The sequence below is a fragment of the Diadema antillarum genome, unplaced genomic scaffold (genome assembly GCF_040938485.1).
Source record: "Diadema antillarum isolate AM-2024a unplaced genomic scaffold, OU_Dant_1.0 seq00000732_RagTag, whole genome shotgun sequence".
Taxonomy (NCBI): Eukaryota; Metazoa; Echinodermata; class Echinoidea; order Diadematoida; family Diadematidae; genus Diadema; species Diadema antillarum.
The window spans coordinates 2368462-2383662 of NW_027271633.1; the positions used below are offsets into that span (position 1 = coordinate 2368462).

General features: G+C 40.1%; 1 protein-coding gene across 1 annotated transcript in view; it reads right to left on the bottom strand.

Moving 5' to 3' along the window:
* The window catches only part of LOC139738257 (DNA damage-binding protein 1-like), a 32457-nt gene that overhangs the window by 5938 nt on the left and 11318 nt on the right, over positions 1–15201 (bottom strand). The window contains exons 11-24 of the mRNA XM_071648909.1: positions 14682–14757; positions 13582–13690; positions 12572–12750; positions 11869–12032; positions 10718–10825; positions 9647–9854; positions 8382–8719; positions 7544–7708; positions 6864–6958; positions 5920–6090; positions 4144–4253; positions 3099–3268; positions 2415–2517; positions 117–240 (exon numbers count right to left, since the gene is read on the bottom strand). Of these exons, the coding sequence (XP_071505010.1) occupies positions 117–240; positions 2415–2517; positions 3099–3268; positions 4144–4253; positions 5920–6090; positions 6864–6958; positions 7544–7708; positions 8382–8719; positions 9647–9854; positions 10718–10825; positions 11869–12032; positions 12572–12750; positions 13582–13690; positions 14682–14757 (2120 nt within the window). The remainder of the gene's footprint in view (positions 1–116; positions 241–2414; positions 2518–3098; positions 3269–4143; positions 4254–5919; positions 6091–6863; positions 6959–7543; positions 7709–8381; positions 8720–9646; positions 9855–10717; positions 10826–11868; positions 12033–12571; positions 12751–13581; positions 13691–14681; positions 14758–15201) is intronic.

Here is a 15201-nt window from a genome sequence, read left to right on the forward strand (position 1 = left end):
GTAATACCTCCCTGCTCTACTCTATGAAACACTGTACAATGCACAGCAGAAATGGTAACAAAGGAGAATACGGCACTAATTCTCAAAAACGAGACCTGCAAGGCCAGACACTTTACCTGAAGGCCCTGGGCTACTTCATCCATCGTGTCCCGACTCAGGTCAAGGAAGCTCTCCAAGAGGTCACCGTCGATGAAGTTATCCATTGGCTCTGTCTTCCGCTCTGAGTAGAAGGACCGCCAGGTGGAGGGGGGAACAGCGCGTCAGTCAAGGAAAGATTTACATTAATAAAGTCGACTCCCATTATAAGGAAGTCTTGGGGGCTAGCGCTTTTCTTTGATTTTATTAAATTTTCATTAATAACCGAACAAATAAACAATAAAAAACATAAAGCAGATAATGTGGGGCCTGAATATTTTACTTTATTGTAACCGGAAGTTTCTTATACCTGTGTTCGCGAGAGTGCATTGTACAGGGGAATCTTGTTATAATGAGGACCCCCAAACCACAACAATTATATCATTATATCAGCTTTCTCACAACATAATGGTACAAAAACATAGAAATAGGAAAATTGGGACGTTCAGAACTACCTTGTAATAAGGAGTTTTGTCATACATGACCTCTTTATAACGAGATTTCACTGTAATCAGTCTTGAAGTGCATTGCCAAATTACATCCCTGATGACTTTTTTTTTTTACAACAGAATAATGTCAGGAGCAGACTTATGATCAAGAAAGTTATGGAATTTTGAAGTTTCACATTTACACAAAATGGTGATATTAGTCATAAACATGTGGTGTGCAAATGCAAATAGCCCAATAATGTCAGTGTCCTACAAGAATCCCATTGGTTTGTAAACAAAATAAAAAATTAGTGGAAAATGAGCAAAGAAAATCCCATTTTCTTTGCTCATTTTTCCACTAATAAACATTATGAATTTCTGGTCATTTTCTTTTTCTGTTTACGTTTGTTACAAAATAAACAATGTAACAATATTTTTGGGGCCCATAATTTCGTAACTAAAATCCATTGACCCTACAATCATCACCGCCTGATAATTTTTAAAGGACAAGTTCACCTTCATATACATGTGGATTAAGTGAATGCAGCAATATTAGCAGAACACATTAGTGAGAGTTTGGGGCAAATATGACAATCCGTTCAAAAGTTATGAATTTTTAAATTATCTGTGCCATCACTGCTGGATGAGAAGACTACTACAGTGTATGATGTCAGATGCGTACAACGATATAAGGAATCATATAAAGAGAATTTCACAAAATTCAATTTTTTGAAAAAAGTGCACATTTCCTCAACCTGTCACTGATGTATGTTAAGGGTAATATTATTCCCCTTGCCTTCTGAAAGAGGTAAGTTAAGCGTTCTTTTATTATGCGAGAAAAGTGAAAATATGATGAATTTTCTTTATGATTTCTTTATATGGTTGTACACATGTGACATCACAAGCTATAGTAGTCTTCTCATCCAGCAGTGACTGAGCAGAAACTTGGGATGTCCAACTTTCGTCAAACTCTCACTGTTGTGTTCTACTAATATCACTGCATTTTCTCTATCCACATGTCTGTGAAGGTGGACTTGTCCTATAAGGCTACAGACTCAACCTGATGCAAAGGGTACTGGGTTCTAAAACCAAACAGCATGCTACTCTTATCAGAATCACTCTGGTGCAAACAGAACAATTACTTCAAAAGAAGTGAAATATATCACTGTGACTGTGTGGATAGGGTAATTCAGACAAGTCTCATTATTTACAAGCAACAGAATACCTATTGCAATGACACAAAGACATTAAGTGTTTATAAGATAAAAATACAAATGGAGTTCAGCTAATTATTGGAGAACTGAAAGGAAAGAAGTCATTGGTATTTTAGATGAAAAGAAAAAACTTGTACGACATGAGAAATAAGTCTACCCCGTTGAGGACGAGTCCCGAGTAAACTCGGGAAAGCGTCTATGGGAAATACGTGTTGTAGCAAATCAAACCATCCTCAACAGGTTAATCAACAGTAATGCTTTGGGACCCAAGTTTGACAAGAACATTCCAGTCAAGATAGATCAAGCAAATTATCTCAAATATCCATATAAATTGTAGAAGTGTCAAGCACACTTTGAATTCTCTTTTTGGGGGGAGGGGGGGGGGGGGGGGGAATGTGAGTTTCTTTGCTTTTGTATTCATTCACTGGTCTGCTATTCATCTGAATAAAAACACTGTAGATTTTTTACAATCATAATTTGAAACCAACGGACAGCCAGCCTTGCCCCACATTGAAATATTATGACAGCCCACATGACGAATTCCTACAACTGTTGTGCCAAATAGTCAAGTTTTATGCTGACGGCAGTGAGTGGTGTTTAAAATCATTTCTGAAGCTGATGGACAAGAAAAGGATATAAGGAGTGCTTGATCTTGCCGACACTCTTGATGACTTTGGTAAGCTTGTTCTGCACCTCCAACATGAAGCGGTAAAACTCTTCCGAAAGCTGCGTCACCAGGCCTGAAGAAAGCAGACGCATGCACAGAAAGCTTGCAAAATCAACTCGATTGCGACAGCATGATTGTTAAGAGTGTAGACTAAGCAAGATGGATGATTCCAGTTTATGTGTTTACAGAAGTAGGATATGATATGATACAGGATACAGCATATCTTCTGCTTTGTTTTTTGGTTTTTAATTAGCTGATGACAACAAACATAGCTCAAGGCAAACACTATGAAGCACTTCATTCAAACTTCATATCAATATTGTTGAACTACATTGTAGGAAATTATTCATGCATTATAATAATAATACTATGTCTAACATGGCTATGAATATATTTCCATTAATTACACTATCATTTCTACAACACATACAATAAAATTTGTTAAAAATCAGAAAAAAAACAAAAACAAAAATTCTTATTGCTTATAATCGAGTCTGGGTAATAATAAGAAAAGAGGAATGCATAATAATATCTGTGACGAACCTTTTCACATTCTTTTTTTTCCATTTTTTGGATCGGGGAAATCATTGTGCGAAAGATATTCCAATGGGACTACCAATTGCTAACAGAAGCAAAGTAATAAGGAATTCTTACCCACTGAGCCACTGATTGTGCCAAACAGGACGCTGCCCGTCGTGGGAATCGAGCTTTCCCCAATGTTCTGCATGACCAGTGAACCGTGACGGAAGACATTGACGAACTCGCCCAGGTGGAACAGCCCGACCTCCTGTAGGTGGCGCCGTTCCTCGTCCGTCGTTGCAGCGCTGCAGGGCAATGGTGAAAGTGAGACAAGGTCAAATACATGGAAACCCTGTTCTAACGAGATCTGCGGGACCACTGATTTTACCTCCATATAACCACTGATCTTTATACGAGGTATCTGGATATCTCATTGGCCCATTCAAGCTGTACAAACAAGTACCAGGCACACTCTATGGTGATGCGCATGCATTTTCCAGGAGACTGTCATCAAGATCATGTGATACCATGAGCTCCATACACAAATGTGCATGGAATGTGCATAGCAACATGGCAGCACGGTGGCTTCAAAGCAATTGGTCTATGAGATATCCAGAAACCTCTATAAAGGTCAGTGGTTATAACCAGTACCTCCTTGCAAATTCTCAGACCAGCTGAATACATAATGCCTACAGGAATCTGCTCCAGTATTATTTCACACTGCAGAGCTGCCTACATTCAACCGTCAAAGTTAGGGAGGTTTCCAAGAGCAAATCAGGAAACTACCTGTGTGTTACATTTACATGTCACCGGGTAAAAGTAATTCCCAAATCAGGGAGATTTAATATATTCTTGCACAGGCATACACAAATGATTGAAATTTTCGGGAAGCCACCTGAAGAATAAGGTAGACTTGTCAGCTCTGACGATTTCTTTGCACATATTGTAAGTAAAGCATCCGTATGGCAGTGGGTAGGTTTGCACTGGCAAATCTACCATACTGAATCAACGTGAAAATGTCCAATGATTACGATAAAGCTAACACAAAGTAATGGGTTGACTGAATAGATTTAGCAAGTCAGTCTTGGCTTCTTACAGTGTAACTATGACTTTTCATGACTGCAGTGATTGAGTAGCATACCAACTTTGGCTTCATAATCAAATCATAAGCATGGATTACCTGTCCTTTTGGCAGGAGAAAAGGTTTGAGGAATTCTCAGCTCCCAGGAAGGTGTCGTCGTCAAGAATCTCCACGGCTGACATCCAGTTTGGATTGTAGTCTCTTGCAATCTGTGAAAGGACAGCGTTTCATCAACGAGTTCGTCGGAGGTTTTCACCGACAAATTTGCTATCAGCCAATCAGATGCAAGGATTTCAGTAGCTTTTAACAGTTTTAGGTGTAAATCGTAGACAAAAAGTTTCATGAAACGGTCCCCATGAATTATCATTTGATCAGCTAAAACTGTTTTTCATCATCATGCTCACCATCGCCATCACTATTTTGTCACGGATTATTTCAGTCACAAGTAATATTTTTACTCTTACCATCGTAAAAGCTACGTAAAACATCCAATTCAGCTGAAAATTATTCTTTGCCATCATTAGCATTATTATCATCATCATCATTCTCAACATCATCATCAACGGCACCATTACCATCACCATCAATGTAACCATCAACATCATCATCATCATCATCATCATCATCACCATCATCATCATCATCATCATCGTCATCACTTTTAACATTATCATCAATACAGTTGAACCTCTATTATCCGGCCTCCCTTTATCCGGATCTCTCTATTATACGGACGCAATCTCGCCGTGACTTTTTTTTTTTATAATTACGGGAGGAAAGGGGGATTCCCAACTCCTTGAGAACTCCTACACAAACACCCATGAATTACATATTACTTCCAACATGATTAACATACATTACATCAAATTTCCTTCCATATTGCTTACCCTCAGACATTTTAACATCCCCAAACATCCCCAAATGTAACAATGAAAAGGTTGCAGTGTACACATTACTACATGTGGTACTACAATGGGCTACATCAGTACATGTGTATATATATGTACATGTATAAAGCATTGAGTCTCCCGTATCCAAATCCCTTATCCGGATGAGCCCCGGTCCCGACTTGTCCGGATACGAGAGGTTCAACTGTATCACCATCATTATCACCATCAACATTACCATCATCATCAACAACAACATCCAAGTGCCTAACCTTTCCCTACGAATCTTTTGAAAATCCTGTTTTTGTAACCTTTTCAGAAATCACTGCCAGCTTGATATGTGACAGAAAAATATTTATCTCCGCCAACCAAAGAGTTCAATTTTTCATCGCCGTTTGTTAGCTTGTTTGTCTGTGTGCAAAATGACTCAAAAAGTTGTGGACGGATTTACATTAAACTTGCAGGAAAAGTTGATAATGACACAAGGAACAGATGACCAAATTTTGGTAGTGTTACCAGAATTTTTATGGATTTTTTAGGGATTTCCTAACTTTATGCTGATAGGGTTAATGAAGTTCAAGCTGTGTGTATTTGAGGTTTGCATACATGCTATAAAGCACGTGCTCTGCTCAGGCCAGGCGTCATGCAGCTAGAAGCTAATGACATAAATAACGGGCTTCTATATTGGGAAATTAAACAATTTTCAGCATGTTTTCATGGGCAGAAATTAGCTGCTTGGCAGAGGTCTGCACTCTCCGAGTACTCTTCTAGTTAGTATATTGCTGCATTCTCGTCTGTAGTGCATTTGATATCTTAAAACAGGGCCTGACCATCATGTCGAGGCACTTATTCCTCTTTCGACCATTGTTACCAAACTAACATCATAATACTATCGTCAAATTATCTTCACTACCACGAAAGTCATTGATTGCCAAAACCCCCAAAAATCTACTATTGGGATGCTCTATACGGTATGAAGCCCACACACCTCTTCAAGGCAGCCTTCCATGGGTTTGTAAGCCAGGAGTGTGATGGACCTCATTAGGTCTCCAACGATGATGAAGTCTCCCTTGGTCTTAAGGTAGAGGGCCAACACGTTGTTGTAGTGACTGCACTCCACCCGCAGCGAATGTTCCGGGGTCCACTCAAAGAGCCTCACCTGCAAGGAGGAGGGAGGGGAATGGAATGATATCGTACCATCTTTAGACACCGCTCTTGACTGTACAGGGTTAACACGTTTGCTGAAATCCATGTTATATCTGCTGTGAACCTAGACTCTAGACCTAGACCACAAACTCTAAATCAAGATGTTACAGGATACAATTAAAAACTACCAAAATTTTGTGGCACAGCAATATATAACATGTCACTGACATGATAACTGATTGAGGCAAAGACAAAAATCAGCGACAACAATCACTGATAATATGGCAGGAAACAAGAGGTCACTATCCACCAGCATGGTAACGTCAGCAAAGTTTCCTCACACATGTTAGCTTGCCTCCGTCCGCCCCCTATAATTATGCACACAAGTACACTCAGACACGAAAGCATTGTCAATTCACGAAGACACAACCCAAACTTACCTTCACCCCATTAGACCAAGATACTGTAGACGCTGCTATTTTTGCAAGGATTTATAATTTTCACGAATTTCGCAAATCACTATTTGGCTGCATATCTAACAGTATGCAAAAATATTGCGAATGGACAGGCATTAGTGCATTTACTATAGCTTTGATGTCAAATCACGAAAACGGCACCTCACAAAAACATTCGTGACCTCTTAAGCAAAAATATTTATACGCCAAAATTTCAGCTCTTACAGAAGAGCTTCAAATAGACATAAATCAAATTTCATGACTAGATATGAAAGCGCTCCTGTCAACCATAACTGCAATAAACTTGGAGAAAAGTGGTGGCCAGGCTTACCACGCTGTTGACAGATGCCAGAAGTTTGCCGTTGAACTCTACCAGCGAGTACGGGGCCCCCTTCACTTCTTTCTCGGCCACTTCTTGCAGCTTGCCTGGAAGAACATACGCCACATTTTGCATGAAACACAAGCAACAAGTAACAGCACACATTAAGTAAGGAGTCGATATCAAATACACTAATATCATTATGACCTCTTTCTGTATACATCAATCCTTACATCTGCCAATAATCACAAATAATATAGAAAGCTGCCTTTGTGTGGTGTGAAAAGGGTGCTTTAAAGGGACAAGCATTTGGTCTAACAATTTCAGTAACCTACAAAAAAAGCAACAACAAAAGAAAACAAAACCAATGAATACACTTATTTTACTATCACTTCCATTTAGTAATATTATACTATCCTATCCTGGCATGAATATGCTTCAAATAAACTGACAAGCAAACAAACTATAGCTGAGTCTTCAGAGCACAATTCTCAAAGTCTTGTAACAAGTGTACGACGGGAAAGCTTCCACACGAACTGATCTAACTGGCTAACAGCACAGTTGGATCTCATTCCTTGGTTTCCAGTGAGTGGCACTGTCTACTATGAGCTGGACTAAGGAGTTCATTTCCGGCCCCAACCCACACACAAACACACACACACCAAGAGCTTTCCATTGAGGTGCCGCCTTACCGTCGCTGTACTGGAATACGACTATCCGCCCTGCCTTAGGCTCCGCCTCCTCCGCGTGCACATTGGCCACGCCCACAATGTAGTACCAGTTGGAGTCGTTACACAGCTTACAGGAGACCAGACTGGTGGCGAACTCGGATGGACCGAAGTGATGGGCGTGGAGCACTAGAGGAGCAAGAATGGCAAAGGAGAGGGGTCAAAGGAGGTCAAGGGTTACTCTGAACAATTGTTGATTTTCATACACAAACATGCCTGATCAAAGCAAGCTTTGGCTCTACCTGGTTTGCATCTCATTAAAGAATCTAATAATAAAGCTGCGAGTCTTGATTGCAGTTACAACTGCCACAACTAGGAAACAACCAACAGCTGTAAGCACTTGACTTGCTGCAGTTCCAGCTGCAACTTACAGCTGCACAATCTTTTCTACAATAGATACAAGTTATGAGTCTTTACAAGGGACAATCTTATATTTAATCTACTACATCAGAAAAAAAGAAAATAATATGAATAACTAATAGAGTAAACTATATATCTGTGCATGTACAAGAAATAATTTGAACTAACATGCAATTTATCGGATATGCTTCTGTTGTAAACTACTATTTCGTGATTTATCATGCAAAATATGCACAGTGTGGATTCATCCAGAGGAACATGGAGGGAAGAACATTTAGACAGACTCAAGGAACATCAATATTTTTTTTCCTTATCAAACAGTTGCAAATTCATAATTAATGAGCATCTGGGGCAGCTGTTATTCCATCTGAACAAAAGGTCTTAAATTGCTATTGTTTGTTGTTTGTTGTTTCTTGATTTTGAGTATAGCTCAGTCCCATACCTTCAAATGTGTGTTGGTCTATGATGAGCAGCGAGTGGACCTCCACCTCATCACCAAACGAAGAACCTTCTCCGCTGCCACCCGCCTGGCCAGCCGCCATCCCCTTCCCACCGCCGCTCTTGGTGATGTTGAGGGCGCTGGTGCTGGCGCTCTGCCGCGACAGGGTCGCCCCGGGGTCGGCGAGGTCGGTGCGCGTGGAGATGACCCCGAAGGTCTGGGAGGACTCCTGGTAGGCGATGCGCAGGGGCGTCTCCCCCAGCGGCACCGTCCGGATGTGAAGCTTCTGGATCTCGTCGATGCTGCCGATCATGAGGGTGGTGTCGTTGCACAGAGCCAGACTGCCATCAGGAAGGAAATGGAGAGACAGACAGACAGACAGATACACAGTTAGACAAACGAGCACAACGAAAACAACAGACAATGCAGGAGAATCTGCACCTATTCTGAAGTCAGAGGTATATAATATGAGAATGTGGGAAACTTGAAGATGGAAAAGCAGAAAAAGACACACAAGCTGAACACAAAATCTGTAATATCTTAATTAGGTTTTAATCTCTTTATTCTTTTAACCTTTTGAGGACAATTCCCGAGTATACTCAGAGAAGCGTCTATGGGAAATGTGTGTTGTAGCAAAATCAAACCGTCCTCAACGGGTTTAACAGTGAAGTTCTTCCTTTTTGAGATTCCTCTATTTTCTTTTTTTTTATGGCACAAAATGCGGGATTGTGCAGGGTAGAACAATTTGTATCTGTCTAGTGCTTATGCTATTTATTTCAATAATTTACTCTTTGCCATTTAGCACATCAAGAAATATTTGCAAAAACAAAAAACAAAAACAAAAACAAGAATGCGGCAAAATACTGCATCATCCACAACACAAATACAATGTACAGAGAACATCTTCTCAAAATCAAGCAATTTCTTTTTTAAAAGGAAAATTTCTCATTCCCTTACAGTAGTTTTTTATTGGAAATTGAACCAGTTGCAAAACTGTGTGACACGTCTAAGTTCTCAAAACATAAAGTTCAAATAATGGGAATCAATCATGTGGACAGTATGCCCAATCATGCTAATCAAATATTCAACACTGATGCTAATGAAACTTATCTGCCCAAGTTAGTCATAACTTGTATAATTACCAGTGAGCATATCAACCTCAAAATCCTTACTACAATTCCACGGCAAATTACCTTTTTTGTATTAATGAGCTTGTTGTTTGAACGTTCTCATTAAAAGTACAGCTGTGATTCAATCAGTTCACTGACCTGTCTGGGTATCCCTCCGAGTTGAGCGGACACATGTAGCTAACCTCTTTGAGGTTCACATTTGAAAACACCAGCTTGTGGTTGCTGGAGTAGATGACCGTTGGCCGGTCCGAGCAGGCAAAGACGTTGACCGTTGAATGGGAGCGGAAGGTTTTGAGGACCGTCGGTTGAGTACCAAGAATGACCTTCTTCCGGTCTGACATGTAACCTGGGTTTTTTGTTAGATGTTGTTTTGAGAGGAAGATTACATTGGTGTTGGAAGTTACTACAAGAATTGTTAATAGGAACAAGTTGTCGTGACATATCAACTTTCATAGTCCACAAGATCTATTCATAGTCCACCAGTCCTTAGCCCCATTTCATAAAAGATGTTAGGATGACAACTCTTGCTGGAATGGCAACTTCCAATAGCAACAGCCAATCAGGAAGCTGGATTCTAGTCATTACTAGACGACTGACATTCCAGCAAGAGTTGCTATCATGTCAACTATTTATGAAACGGGGCCCAGATTTATTCATCTTCAAACACCTTGACTAAACCAAGATGCAAGCCTATGACAGGAAACAAAATGCACATGCCACATTAACCTGTTGAGGATGAGTTCCAAGGATGCCGGGGCAAGCGTCTACGGGAAATGCGTGCTGTAGCAAAATCAAACTGTCCTCAACAGGTTAACAGACAACAGCCTCCTGCTATGATATCATTCAAACACATGAGTGCATGTACATTGTACAGAATGAATGAAAAAGAAGAGTAGTGGCAAGGAGGAAGGAAGGATTGAAGGGGGAGGAGCAGGAGGAGGAGGAGGAGGAGGATAATGAGGGGGGAGGGGAGGAGGAGGAAGATGAGGAAGAAGAGGAGGAGGAGGAGGAGGAGGGGGATAATGAGGGGGGAGGAGGAGGAAGATGAGGAAGAAGAGGGAGAGGAGGAGGAGGAGGAGGAGGGGAAGGAAGAGGAAAAGGAGGAAGAGGAAAAGGAGGAGGAACAGAATGAGAGGGAATGGGGGGAACAGGAGGAGGAGGAGGAATATGAGGATAATTAGGTAAGACGGGAGAAACCACCAGTCTTACCCGTCTCTGCATTCAGCTGGAAGTAGAAGAGCGAACCATCTCCAAGCGCACACAGGATGTAGTTCTGACCCTCGAAAGTCGTCAGTAGGATCGACCTTGGGATGATTTCTGTGAAGAGATCAGACAGTTCTCAGTACGTGGGGGGGGGGGGGGGGGGTTGCTTTTTTAATGCCAGTCACAGACAAAGACAAACATTGTTAATATGCAACAATGAGCATTATAATCTATATAAGGCATTCTATTTGTTCATTTAAAATGTGTATATTTGTCCACTTGATTTCAAAGTGCAATAACATATTCAATCAAATGAATAGGCTGATCTTTAATTTCCCTATTAGCTACAGTGTAGTAAAGTAGCTGTATACACAGCATAATACACCATATTTTGTCTTGTATGTTGTGCGAACGCTTGCTGTAAGTGCAAAACTCTTGCTATGAAAGTGCAAACTTTTGCTCAAAGTGCAAGTCATTCCTTTTAGTGCATTTTACTTCAAGAAACAGTGAATACTCTTTACAATTTATGCCTTCTCTAGATAATGATTTAAAATAATAATGATTATATTGGAAGGCTCCATTTCATGGATTACCACAGAATATTGAGCTCATTAGGACCAACAGTCCCTGGTTTCCCATTCACTGCCAAGATTACCAACCGATCAATCTATTCATTTATTCATCAGCTATAATTATTTTTATTATTTATTTATTTCAACATATTTTGACAGGATAACAAGATCAGCAAGTGAATGCTGTTTTACATCAAGGTCCTATCTATGTACTTATCTATCTATCTATCTATCCTATCTATCTATCTATCCTATCTATCTATCTATCTATCTATTTATCTATCTATCCTACTATCTATCTATCTATCAATCTATCTCTATCTAGCTATCTATCCATCTATCTATCTATCTATCTATCTATCTATCTCTATCTATCTATCTATCTATCTATCTATTATATTTATCTATCTATCTATCTATTCTATTTATCTATCTATCTATCTATCTATCTATCTATTCTATTCTATTTATCTATCTATCTATTCTATTTATCTATCTATCTATCTATCTATCTATCTATCTATCTATCTATCTATCTATCTATCTATCTATCCATGTATATACTTATCCATCTGTTCATCTCACCTCCTCCCAGGCTCTCAACATGCATGGTCTCCATACTAGGCAGCTTTAGGATCCTGGCTGTGATGTCTGTCCAGAGTCCCACGGCGCAGAGATCAGTGAAATCAGCGCCTTCCTTCAAGGGAGTTACGTCTAGGCAGGCAACCTCATGCTCCATGGTTGTTGTGCTGTAGGGAAGGGATTGGGACAGGTGTAATGCCTGCTGATATTACCTCATTGGAATTTTAGGGATGTCAGTTTCAATGAAAGAGAGTGCCTGAAAATGCATCTACATGAAGTTATTTTGAACAAGGAAGGGACTGAACTATGATATTACTTGTTGCCTGAAAATTGTCATCCTTGAATTGAGTACAGTGGTACTACAATGTGTATGTTGTGTGCTGTCTACTGAATGTGGCATCTTTGGTGTCAGGTGTTACGTGTATGTGTTGTGTATCAAATAGTAATTGTTTGCATTGGGTGCCATGTTTTGTTCAATAAGGTGTTGTATGCTGTGTATTAGGTGTTTCATGCTGTGTCATGACAGTTGAATTCAACATGAGAGAAGAAGAGTTCTCTGAAACTGATCCAACTTCAATAATCATGTACACTAAAATTTCATCTCAGACAGGTTTTTCTAAGTTTTCTTCATGTAAATGTCAGAAATTCTATCAAACTGAACATGGCAACTCATGACATATACGTAGAGGCAGGAGAGATATCATACCTAACTTGCTGGACCTCCCCTTCAGAGATTTCTAGGTAGAAGACTTCACAGCCGGCTGCGCACACAATCTGTCGCGTGTTGCACGCTGCCACGTTGATATTCCTGCCCGAGGGAGGGCGCCATTCGCTCACGAGACGCTTGGTCGGTGCGCTGACCAGACGGGCTGATGCTGCAGTGATCTGACATGAAGAATACAGATAATAATACAATAATAATATATCAATTTATAAAGCGCAAAACCTATAGACATATATTCTTCTGCGCTGCAAATGCTTCTGATGTGCTTGATAATAACGAACAGTTAAATGAAAAGATGTCTTTTGAGTCGTGATTTAAAGACTGCTACTGTTGGGAATTTCCGGACTTCTAATGGTAGATCATTCCAGAGTTTGGGAGGTGCACAGGCAAATGCTCTGTCTCCCAATGTTACTTTTGTTTTACATGTTGGAATCTGTAACAGAAGAGTGTCCTTCGGATGCAGAAGTAATATTGGAAATAACTTTTAATGAGAGAACCATGGGTCTGGTGCTCACATGAGCATCATAATTTTTGCCTCAAGGTACCCTACCTACCCCCTAATTTGGGGTATTTAGGTCCCCTTAGAGCCCCCTTGGTGACATTATAATCATTTGTAAAAACTATGATGCCCTCCCCCATTGCTGATTCCTGACGAGTCTGGTAAAGAGTCCAGCCACCAGTTTTCAAGAAATAGAAGAAAATGTGAGAATTTTACTGAAGGACGAACAACATGCAACACATTGTGAAACAATCAATTCAACAGCTCACTCGAGCCAAATAAGCTCGAGTGAGGTAAAAACTGAGTACATGTAATCAAGAATTAATTTCACCTGTGTCTCGCAAGCAAATACACAAATAAATCTCCACTCAGATAAGGGTCTCATATGCAGAGGCCTAAAAAATATCATCATTATATCCTGACATTGATAAAAAGCAGTTGTGTAGGGGACAAAGACAGGGAAATGTTACCTCCACATGCATAAGTCACTCACCTGAATAATCTGATTGTACTTGACATTACCGCAGAAGAAAGACTGGTGATCCCCATCAAAGCCAGGCAGTTCAGTCTCTTCCACTTCCTCACCATTCAACATCAACACCCTGTTGAACAAGAGATATGATTGGACACCAGTCTTTAATCACTTCAACTGTAAATGCTTTTTTGCTATTGATAACCAACTGTGCTTTGCGGCAACACTTCATATAGGACTGTAAATATTCAGCATCAAAACTGTGGAGATTCCACAGAGCCATCAAGGAAAATATTGTATGTAATGTGCATTGCAATGGCCAATTCAATTACTACCAAATCAGGGAGGAATTTATCTCTTGTTAGGATAAGTAGTGATATATATTTTCTCCGAGATGCCTCCTCTACAACCAGGGAGAAACGACAGCTCTGCACAAAATACAATCATGCCACTGAAGAACGAAATAGAAAGATTAAATGAGAACTTACCTGTTTGAAATTTTATCTTTATTTTACGAGGGAGTTGTAGGAAGAGAATACATTCCCTCCTCTCCCTCCCAAAGTTTTCAAACTTGAGGCTAAGTTCTCCATAATCTTTCAAATATCCAGCAGCCACATTTGATGCTTCGAAAAATGACTGCGCATGCGCAAAGCGGGTCTCTCAATGTAGTCTCTTTCGGAGACTCCAGAAGTAAAATAGATAGTCACACTTACACAACAGACAGCATACAGTTTGCTGATCTGCCAAGAGCTTTTCATAAATCAACAATGACTGATGTTTCCCAGGCAAACCAAAGTTAATGGGCCTCGGAGATTGTGTTAGTGTCGGAAGACTTCATCATAATAAAAACACACAAGCAAACACAGTATCTCCCGAAGGCAGCCCTGGATGTGTGCTTAAAATTGAATTGTAATAAGTTTGTTTTAATCACATTCATTACAAATGGGTTATTCTGTGCAGATAATTGTGCATTTTCACTATCTTAGTAATCTACAAGCCTGTATGACAAAAAGTCCTTCAGTAACAAATATTTAAAAAGCACTCATATTCTTGTTTAAGTTGCAATGCTTCCGAGAGGCATATGGTAAATGTAAAGTGAAACCTTGCATCAAATGTCTCACCTTGTTTGACCAACGAATGAAAGCACCAGAGTGTCATCAAACTGTGAGTTGACGTCAACTTTCAAAGGCCATATACCTGCAGAGAGAAAGAGGGGGGAAAAATAAGTCTGGTATGAAGATTAGCCAATTTTTTCTTTAATTAATCATGGGCCCTTCTGGTAGGCCAATCATAACAAGAGATTCAGTGGGTTTAGGCTCTCTTGCGGGCTGAAGCAGGTAATGGCAAACTTGGATGTCTATGGGGCATCACAGTGTTGATAACACAGGGCTGCACACAAACCCATTTCATTCTGTTTGACAGTCAGATCGGACCAGTATGTACCCAGTTTTTCCATGTTTTACAGGTCCATTCCTCAAAAAGTTACAGGTCTGACAGTGATTTTTACAGGTCAGGGACTGTCGGACCAGTGCCAGTGTGCAGCATTGAATGAACACCTGCCGAGTTTGCAACTGATTGACAAATTGCCCAACATCGACATAATCGACGACCTGCCGAGATAGCAGAAAATTTGACCATGTG